The 10,242-nt window shown below is 43.7% G+C and overlaps 1 protein-coding gene across 1 annotated transcript in view; it reads left to right on the plus strand.

Moving 5' to 3' along the window:
• Window positions 1-1,649: 1,649 nt before the first annotated feature.
• Window positions 1,650-10,242, plus strand: part of WNT5B (Wnt family member 5B) — a 16,329-nt gene continuing 7,736 nt past the window's right edge. Inside the window, exons 1-2 of the mRNA XM_019515833.1 lie at window positions 1,650-1,676; window positions 1,939-2,268. Of these exons, the coding sequence (XP_019371378.1) occupies window positions 1,650-1,676; window positions 1,939-2,268 (357 nt within the window). The remainder of the gene's footprint in view (window positions 1,677-1,938; window positions 2,269-10,242) is intronic.

Below are 10,242 nucleotides of genomic sequence, written 5' to 3' on the forward strand. Positions count from 1 at the left end.
TTTGTTGCTTATGAAGTCTACCTAGGGTATTATTTATTTATTTATTCAATTTACGTGACACCCTTCCAAACAAAGGCTCAGGATAGCTTACAATAAAAACGGATAACTTACGAAACAGTAGGATATCAAACACCTGCTCAAACAGGTAGGTCCTACAGTTTTTCTGAAACCTCTGGTGCACATCAAGGGGGAAGAGAGAGCTGAGGAGTGACTGCTGAGAATTGTCTCCCACACATTTTTGCCAAGCAGACTTAGTGCACTGACAGTACTTGTAGGAGGTTGCTCTTGGCTGGCCTTAGGGTTCACTATGGGGCATAAGGGAGAAGGTTGTCCCTTAGGTATGTAGGGTCCAGACCATTTAGTGCCTTATAAATCAAGAACAGCACCTTGAATTGCACCCAGGAAGCTCTTGGGAGCCAGTGCAGCTCTGGAGCACTACAGTTATGTGGTCAAGGCAACTTTGATCAGAAGGTGAGCTGCCACATTCTGCAGCAGCTGCAATGAATGTATGATGGTCTTCAAGGCCAGCCCTACATATAGCACAGTGGAGTAGTCTAACTTCAAGGTTACAAAGCCATCAGTGATTGGATGACATTACAATATGATTGAGAGTATTAGGGGTTAATTTGGTACTGGGGCTGGCTCTTGTAACTCTTCATGTTTAAAATACTCATTTAAATGAAGCACCAGTAATAATCATTGTCTAGCATCTGAAGGCTGTTTGTTGGCATGTAAGTAATGGCTCGGAGAGTGTCAGTTCAGTACTTTGGTGTACCGAGTGGTGACAATACAACGTGTAGATGGAGACATCCATACCCCAGCAGGCTGTAATGTCAGCTGGACAGGCAATACGACTCAGATAGAAAGTAGGTCATCTGACAAAGCAAGCACTGAGTCCCTCCCCTTAATGCTCATATGTTTGTCACTAAAGTCTCTGCTGCATGAGAGAATTTATGGAGCGGTTTAACTTGGGCTTTGTCTACACAAGAATCTTTATAGCTTATATGAATAAATGGAATTCCTTGGACTAGTAGAGTACTATAAATATAGTTATATTAGGTGTAAGAGTAGCTTGTTTTGGTTAAGGTTAAAGCAATTCCTCATTTACTTTATTTAAACAAAAATAAGCTGGGTTTTAACTGATATTGTGGTGTCCTTTTAGGGTTTGCACCAGTTTAGCTGAACTCATTTAAAGTCACCTATAGTTAAATGGGAGCAAATTTCTTGGGTAGACAAAACCCAGTTGCATGCTCTCTTCACTAGTTCATTCACACCAGATAGGCCAGCAGTTGAATTTTCATAGAGAACAGACTGCCTTCTCCCTTTGTGAGTGTTTCCTCCAGGTTAGAAGCATATTGTTGGTTTGTTGTGGGATGAAGGTTTGGCTACTGCTGTCCACACTGCAGCTGTTTTATGGACCGAGGACCTCAGTCTTCAGGGCTCTCAACAGAGCAAGTGCTATTCTTATACAAATAATAATGACCTTTGATCAGCAGCTCCTACACACACATGCTTCTCATCCTCCCTAAAGCAAGAGATTACACATTTTTTTTTGGGAGGTGGGCGGGTTGCTGCATGTATAATTATTAAGGAACTTACTTCTTGACTCCTTTCAGGCCTCAGGTAGGGGCCCCAGTCTCTGCTAAAGTATGCCAAGGGAATCAGAATTGCTATTGGTACTAAGACTATTGGGAAAGGATAGTTGGATTCATGGGGTTGGGCACCCTAAATATGAGCAAAATGGAATGTGAACCTGTGCTGTGGGCATCTCCTGTTTGAATTACCCATCTTGTCACAGCCTGTCAACCAGGGCAGGATTGTTCCTTATACTCTATAATCCAATGCATGGTTCAACCCCTCAGCTCACACTGTCTTCAACTGCTGTACATGCTGTTCAGTCTCTCCCTGAGAGTGGTTGTATTTGTCAAAGGAGGTTAGTTTTTTGCTGATTTTTTTCATTTTCTCTCCCTCCTAGGTAGTCGAGAGACTGCATTTACTTATGCTGTTAGTGCTGCAGGGGTGGTGAATGCCATCAGTCGTGCTTGCCGTGAAGGAGAGTTGTCCAGCTGTGGCTGCAGTCGGACAGCGCGCCCTAAGGACTTGCCTCGAGACTGGCTGTGGGGTGGCTGTGGCGATAACGTGGAGTATGGCTACCGTTTCGCTAAGGAGTTTGTGGATGCCAAGGAGAGGGAGAAAAACTATGCAAAGGGATCAGAGGAGCAGGCTCGCATGCTCATGAACTTGCAGAACAATGAGGCTGGCCGCAGGGTAAGACGGCTGCTGGCCACTTCCTTTTTTTGGAGCAGAGACAGATCAGAAATTCGTTGTGCATTCATTATGAATATTAGGTTATGAGGGACAGTGAGTCAGTCACCCAATGAGGAACCAGAACATAACCCACTAACGCATTTGGTACAGTTACACCCTGGGGAATTATGCAATTATGCGCCCATGCAATTTTGCACATAAAAGCATGACTGTGCATAATTGCATAATTTTACATAATTTAACTGTGGCAGACTCTGTGCCTCCACCTCCATGATGTGGATTCACAGAGCCATGTGCCTGGAGAGCTGGTAAGTGGGGAGGGGAGCTCCTGCCTGTGGGGGGGGCATAGGATTTGTGGGTGGGCCTGGGGTAGGGGGTATGGGTGGGTGTGCGGTTTGTGGGTGGGTATGGACCACATGCCATTGGGCTTTATTCCTCCATGTGGGTTTCCAGTACTCCAGCAGGAAGCTGCATGTGGAGGCATGAAGCTTGCTTGGCCCAATGGCATGCGATTCAGTGCTTCTATGTGTGGCTTTGTGCTGGAAGCCCCATGTGAAGGGCTGGCCTGACCCAATGGTGCGTGGACCAGGAGCCATGCACCATTGGCCTGGTGGGAAGCCACACATGGAGGCATAGAGTCACTCCATTGGGTCAGGCAGGCTCATGTTTGCCTCCATTTGCAGCTTCATGCTGGAATGCTGGAAGTCCACGTGAAGGCGTGGAGCCTGCCCAGCCCAGTGGTGTGCAGCTCCCGACTGATGCGCCATTGAGCTGGGCCAGCCAGCTATATGCCTCTATGTGGGACTTCCTGCACTCCAGCAGGAAGCTGCACATGGAGGCATGGAACCTGCTCAGCCTGATGGCATGTGGCTCCCTCCTGCAGTGCCACATGCCCGACATGCTGGCACAGAGCCAGCCTGGTCTGGTGCAAAGGTGCACAGCAATGGGCCAGGCTGACTCCATGCCAGCATGTGCAGGCCCTGGGACTCAGCCAGAGGAGTGTGTTGTCAAGGGCTCTGCTGCTGCAACCATGAGCACCCTGAGGGCCCACTGCCTGCTGCTGAGCCACCAGCTGCAGGCGTTGTACACCACAGTGGAGGGATGTGTGTGGTGGGGGGGCATACCTACCTACAACCCCCCTTCACACATATACCCCTTCACAACCCCCCCAACCCCATACCTGCCTACAAACCCCACACACACATCCACATGCCCCACACCCCTCCACGGCTCCTCCACAAACCCCACACCCCACACCTGCCCACAGACCCCACATACCCATCCATACCCTCCACATCTTCACAGATCCCTCCACATACACACCCCATACCCACACTTCAGCCATACAAAGTATACCTGCATATATTTCTAACCAAGGTTCAAATGGTGTTATGTTTAGTTTAATTTGTTTTAAAAAAATGTAATTCATTTTGAATAACTTTGAATTTTTCTGCACATAACTGAATTTTTGTGCACCTAATTCCCTGGGGTGCACAGTCATGGCTTCACCATTCCTCTGAGAATCCCACAGGCAAGGTGCAGTTTGGCAAGGGGAAGGTATTGTTTGGCTGGCAGGTGAGTTTGGGTCAATGAGGTGCTTCAGGCTGTGTCTAAAGCTGTTCGTCTGTTAAACTGGCTGACACAGGCACTCAAGGCTAAATCCTCAAAATAAGCTTTGTGCTGCTGTGGCACACTGTGGGATTTCAGCTTCAGTTATTTTCCTTCCCAACACAAAAACCTCACTAGGGTTGCTAGAGTAGGAATGTGATGGCAGGGGACAGATCATTCATTCGACACGCTGAATTTGTTTAACTTTTGTCATTCAGCGAATCAGTGAGCTTTAGGGCATAGATGATTATTAGATCTGACTTGTATATCTGGTCATTATACTGCATCCTGTTACCCCTATATTGAGCCTGGTAACTTGAGTTTAGTTAAAGTTCATCTTACATGAAGTAGTCCAGTTTTGATCTGAAAGCATTAAGACACAGAGAATCCACTGGTTTCCTTGATAGTTTGTTCCGGAGTCCTTTAGTATCTGGTATTATCTCTTCATGATGGTACTTATATACTGGACTCAAAGGACCTCTCACATTTTCTTTTGACAAACTAAAGGCTTGAACTCTTCATGTTTGTCATTATAATATATTTTTCCAGTCCTTCAACCATTTATGTGCCTCTTTCTGTTCCCACTCCATTCTTTTCTACATATTTAGAAGTAGTAGATAGCAGAACTGTATATAGCATTCTAGTAGTAACCTCACTATTGTCGTATACAAAAGTGAAATTATCCCTTTATTCCCATTTACTAACACCTCTTTATATGCCCAGTTGTCCTATTATTCTCTTTTTCCTGGCACTACATTGGGAGCTTGCGAGGAGCTGCTTGTCCGCTATTATTTTTCAGGCCTTTTCAGGGTTACCACTTCCCAAGATTAAGTCCACCCTTCTGCAGGTGTGTCTTGCATTTCTTGTTCCCAGATGTGTAACTTCACATTAGGTTGTATTGAAGTGCATTTGTTTGAATGGGCTCAGCTTGTTCCATTTGTCTGCCCTATGTTCACTGTTATTTATCATTTTTCCAATCCCTGTGTTGTCAACAGTTTCATCAGCAATGATTTTTATACCAACTTCCAGATCATTGTTGAAAAAGTTAATCTCTTTGTGACGCAACTAGGAACACTCCATTCAGTGATGCTTTCCCATTGACAACTGCTTTTTCACATCTGTCAGTTCATTTCTTAGTCCATTTATTATGTCCTCTAGTGAAATTGCAATGTCAGTCCGTCAATCATGTGGTACTATGTCAAACAGGATGTAAAAGTCTGAATCTGTTCCATCTATACAGTCACTTTATCAACCAGACTTATAATTTCATAAAAGACTAAACTCAGTTTTCTTTGATGACAGGCCTGTTTTCTGTAAAACTGTATTGACTGGTATTAATTATATTCCTGCCTTTAAGTCTTTACTAAGTGAATTTTTTGTTAGTTTTCTTTCTTTTATCTAGTACTGATGAATTTATAGGGCACATCTACACAGCCTTCCTTCCTGGCCCTGTGGTCTACCATTGACAAAGTAAGCCTGGCCCATTCTTCTTTACTTGAGTGGTCTGTTTAGGCAGAGCAGGGCACTTGAAGCAGTCCTGATGGTATGCCCCTGATTATGATCAAATTCTGTATCTCAGGAGAGATTAAGAGCAGTGCTGAGGGAAGAGGTGAACTCAGTTCCTCTCTCAGCTGCATTTGCCAGTCTCTGGCTTACCTGAGAGGAAAGGAGGAGGACCTGGGACCAGGAGAGAAATCATGTAGATGTCATAGCAGTATCTAGACCATCCTGCTCTTCCTTTTTGGTATATTAGTACATTATTGCTCTTTTAATTTTCTTGAATGCTCTCTGGAAAATATTATCAAATAAATTAAAAATGGAGCATCAGTTTTTCCAGATTTCCTTAGCCAATTCTTTAAAGACTCCTTAGTGACAATTATCCAGGTGTGATATTCCTAGTAGACACTTAGAATTCTCTTCACTTTCTAATGGAATGGAAATAACATAATTCCCTGATTATCTGAGTATCTTATCTTCCTTTTTTCCAACTGTAGAGCAGAAGGATCAGAATTTTAATAATAATAGTAACTTGTTTACCATTGCTATCAAGTACTAGCTCTATATGATAGCTAATATTGATTTTGTTTGTAATGTACTTAAAATTTTCCTTCTTGTCTTAGGCTTGCCAGCCATAGGATTTTCATTGGTGTGCTTAGCTTCCTTTATCAACTTTCTCTCTTTCACAGTGTCCCATATATATTGATTATTATGTATTTTCTCCATTTTCCATTTTTATGTTGTGTTTTTATATGTAATTCCTGCTTGCCTTTGCAAATGAATGAAGAGGGGCTGTTAGAGATATTCTCATCCTTGATTGTAAATGGCATATTTCTGTGGCAGGCATGTAAACTGAAATGAGTTTCAGCATTCCTGTTCACTCCTTTTAGAAGGCCAGTTTTGGGGTAAACCTACAGTTAGTTGGTAAAAAGCATCAGATTCACAGCCCTAGAATTCACATTTCTTTTCACCTTGGGAGAGGTAGGGGACTTGGATTATAACTGTGGTTGCTCTTTAGAGGGATTTAGGTTTCTTCATTAAACAGGCACTGTAAAATGTCATTATTCTCACTAGAACTCCCAAGGTGCATCTTAAATTAGTATCTAGGGTCACTGTGGGTTGGTCCGACTGCTACAAATGAAAATCTTTTTGAAAATAAGGAGCAAATGCTTTATGTACTTCTTAGTGGTCAAGCCTGCTTCCCTGAGAGGGAAAGACTATTCTGTCTCATCATCTGGATGAGTATCTGTGTTGTGATCTTAAACAATGCTACATTTTTGATTAAGGCAGAGCTATAGCATGTTCTAGGAATGTAGTTAAAAACAATTGGATCTTCACCTCAAGACAGAATCATGTATGTTACAACATAGCATCCTGAACTTGTGTTTCACCTGGTTTCTTTGCATAGCTGAATTTGTAGACAGGGCTTTAAGGATGAGATTTCAGTGTTTGCAGCTAGTAAATAGTCTGAATATAGGCTTTACCAAACAATGTGCTATATCCTCCTTCACTTGGAGTCCTTGAATGTTATTCTAAAAGATAAGCCATAGATCAACCACATGTTAATTGAACAGGAGCAGGAATCATTGGGTGAAAAATCTGTGGGTCCCTTCTGGTCTTAAAGAGGAGGATTTTACATCCCAGTGTGACAGTGACCAAATTTGGGTCAGTAGATGTTTCTTATGGGACTGAATTCCAGTAGTGAAGGGGAACACACCAGTTTCCATAAATCTCTTCCTTGGAACAAACACGTACTGTGATCCTTTTGAATAGAGGTGCTTGGGGAGATTTAGTTATCTGAGGTGACCAGATGAAAATGCAAAACAAAAACAACCCTACTACACAGTTAAAAGCAGGGCCTGTCCCCTAGACAGTGACTCAAGCTGTTCCTCTCAAGTTTGGAAACTTTATGAAGTTGGAACATGAATAGACAAGAAGGAGAAAAAAACTGTGTGTTTCTGGACCTGGCGTGCTGTGCAACTTACCTCCATGGACTGTTCGTGAAGCATCAGTCAACCTGCCTGCTTATCCTTTGGCTACTGTACTAAGTAGTAGCTCTTTATACTGTACATATTGCGAATTTTTTACTTAAAAGAGTTTGTTTGAAATCTGGAACTAACAAGGGACCGTGTCACTCCATATACTTGGAGTGAGGAAGAGAGGAATAGGAAAAAGCATTAGAGGGTCCCAGGGACTGTATATAAAAACTACAGCATGGCTAGGATGGCCATGTGCAGTGCTCATTCCTGGAGCAGATAATGGTCATTAACAAGTGACTATTGATTTCTACCCCATTCTGATTTTTTTGCTGTTGGTGAGACTCTGCCTTCTGGTAACTAGGCAAGAGCTTACATTGAGGAAGAGGGATTTTGCCCTTCTAATTTCTGGGCAGAGTTTTCCTATGCCCCCATGACCTTTGTTCCTAGATTGGATTTGTGTGAGAGAGAGTTCTTCCAGATCCCGGGCTCTGATGGTGGGAGGGGAATTTTGCCTTGCTCTGGTTCCCAGGAGGAGCTGGGGGAAGTGAAGGGAACACTGTTCTTTTCTGTTTTGGGCACTCCTGACCCCATCACCTCTCCACTCCACTCCTGAGCTTTTGAGTGCTGGCTCCTAGCTTTATTGCCCTTGTTTGTTTATCTTTGACTGTTATCTCAACATGTCCTTTCCTTCCATCTGTCTTTTTTGCCACTTGGTCTCCATTACCCTCTTTTATTTCCCTTCATTCCTTATCTGTCTCTCTGGCTTCAGCAGTCTGTCCCCCTGCACTGTTTACCCACTCAACATATAGCAAGTCTCAATCATCAGCCACTCCATCCAGTGCCAGTTGAGATGGAGAAAGGACCTGACTAATTAACCACACTGGAATGCTCCATTAATTCTCTTCCCCTGGCTTGGGTAAGGGACTTTAATTATTTCCATTAGAGGTATTTTCAGTCTGATTCTGAGCAGGGTAATTGATCAGACTCAGCTGTTAGAGCTTACTTTGATGTCAGGTTATTCTTCACATTGATCCTAGATCAGCTGGTAAAGAGCCCACCAATTTTACCTCAACTCTCCCCATCCCATCAGCTCAGGGAGAGGCTTACAAGGACTAATGCGGCGGGGGGGTAATGCTATATATGTAAGCTGAGTGGCACCATGCTTAACTGTCCTTAAGAGTTAGTGATGAACTGGTAGTATACGCATTCCACATGACCCACAGATGTTTTGAGCATCAGCCACTTAGATCTAAGTCAGAGAAAACTCAGAAGGTCCCATGACATTAACTGAGGGAATCAAGTTGCAGTGTTTTTTGCAAAGGAACAAAGCCCAGGATTAGGGAGAACCATAATACTTTATAAAAACATACTTAAGGGCAAGCAAATAGCTCTGGTTTTGACACAGCAATAACCAAGGAGTCCTAGCATAAGCTTTATAACAAGCTGGCGAATCAGTCAGAATATATTAAGTGTTTGGTGGTCTGGAAATTCAAGTGTAGCTCCATCTTGTAGAATAGAGCAGGGATCCTAAGGTAGCAGCGTGGTTGGTTCCACAGTTATAATCCAGTCCAAGGCGAATCCAGAGGCTTCAAATCAACAGCTGTTACATTGTACTATGAAGGACAGTCACCAATAAATCACAGACAAGGACAGAAAAAAGTCTCTCAGCAATAAGGGCTCAGCCTATTCATTTCTTAGGGTATTGGACTAGGCCCTATAGAATTTACTGCTTGGACTAAAGCGGAAGTTCCAGTAGCAGTCCATAGTAGTATGCCTTTGTTGCCTCTTGTATACCTAACAGTCTTAGCAAGAGTAATGTGGTCTGTCTAAGCTAATTTAGAATTTGGTTTCAACTTAGGACCAGGTCCAAAGAAGAATAGCATTTAGGTGCCTAAACTTTAAGCAGAATTTAGACACACAAATCTAAACAAAAATCCATGGAAACACTGCCTAACCCCTGTGGTGTCTGACAGTCCATTGGCACCTGTGTTGTCACAAAGAAACTTAAACTTTAAGAGCCATAGTTTTACTGCTGCATATTTTGGGAGGCACCAGCCTCTTGGCTAAGTTGACAGCATTGGTGTCTATCTCCACCTTTGTGGTTAGTGAATGAGGGGCCCTCATATCTGAGGCCCCTGACGAACACAGTCCTGTACACATAATGAGGGCAAGTCCTGGGGTCAGGTCCCTGCTCTAGTGGCTACTTACGCATTTTGTATGGGAATCATTGGAGTAAATCTATAATAAGTATTGGGAGATCCCAGGACTCCCACATCCCAGAGGAGTGTCCTCCTTACTGGGCAAGAGGGTTGTAAACTCTTCTTGTGCTCTCTCCATCTGGGCCCAGGAGTCTTGCATTCTTTTCTGCACAGGTGCCCAGCTTCCACAAGAGGGGTGGAGAGCACCTTCAATCTATCTCATAGCCCAGTCAATGGTTATGGTACTTCCTCAGGAAAGGGAAGATGTGGGTTTGAACCTTCTCAGCCTCAGTTGTTTGCTTTCTGAGCAAATCCTCTAATCCAGTCTTTTGCAACCTTTTCTGGGACAGGGCACCACCTCCACCATATTTTAAGAGCCACCATTGGTGCTGCTTCTCAGCTGGGTTATGTTGCGTGCAGAGAAAAGTGCTCCATATGCACATGCTCTTTCTGCACTAGGGCTGTAATTAGCCTAAAGCAGGCATCAGGCTGTGCAGCCCTTCCTGGTCTGGTTTGTCCTGCCCTTTGCTTCTCCCAGAAACAGGGGTGCACAGATGGAAGTGTGTGAGACCTATGAGCTAATTTAGAAGTCCAGAAACTCTCTTCAGTTATTTGTGGACATGCTTGTGAACGTGGTGGGATGTTTTAAATAAAAGCCAGATACAAAAAACATGGGATTGAAGACCTACGAG

The sequence above is a fragment of the Gavialis gangeticus genome, unplaced genomic scaffold (assembly GCF_001723915.1).
Source record: "Gavialis gangeticus isolate Ggan-Ray unplaced genomic scaffold, GavGan_comp1, whole genome shotgun sequence".
Classification (NCBI taxonomy): domain Eukaryota; kingdom Metazoa; phylum Chordata; order Crocodylia; family Gavialidae; genus Gavialis; species Gavialis gangeticus.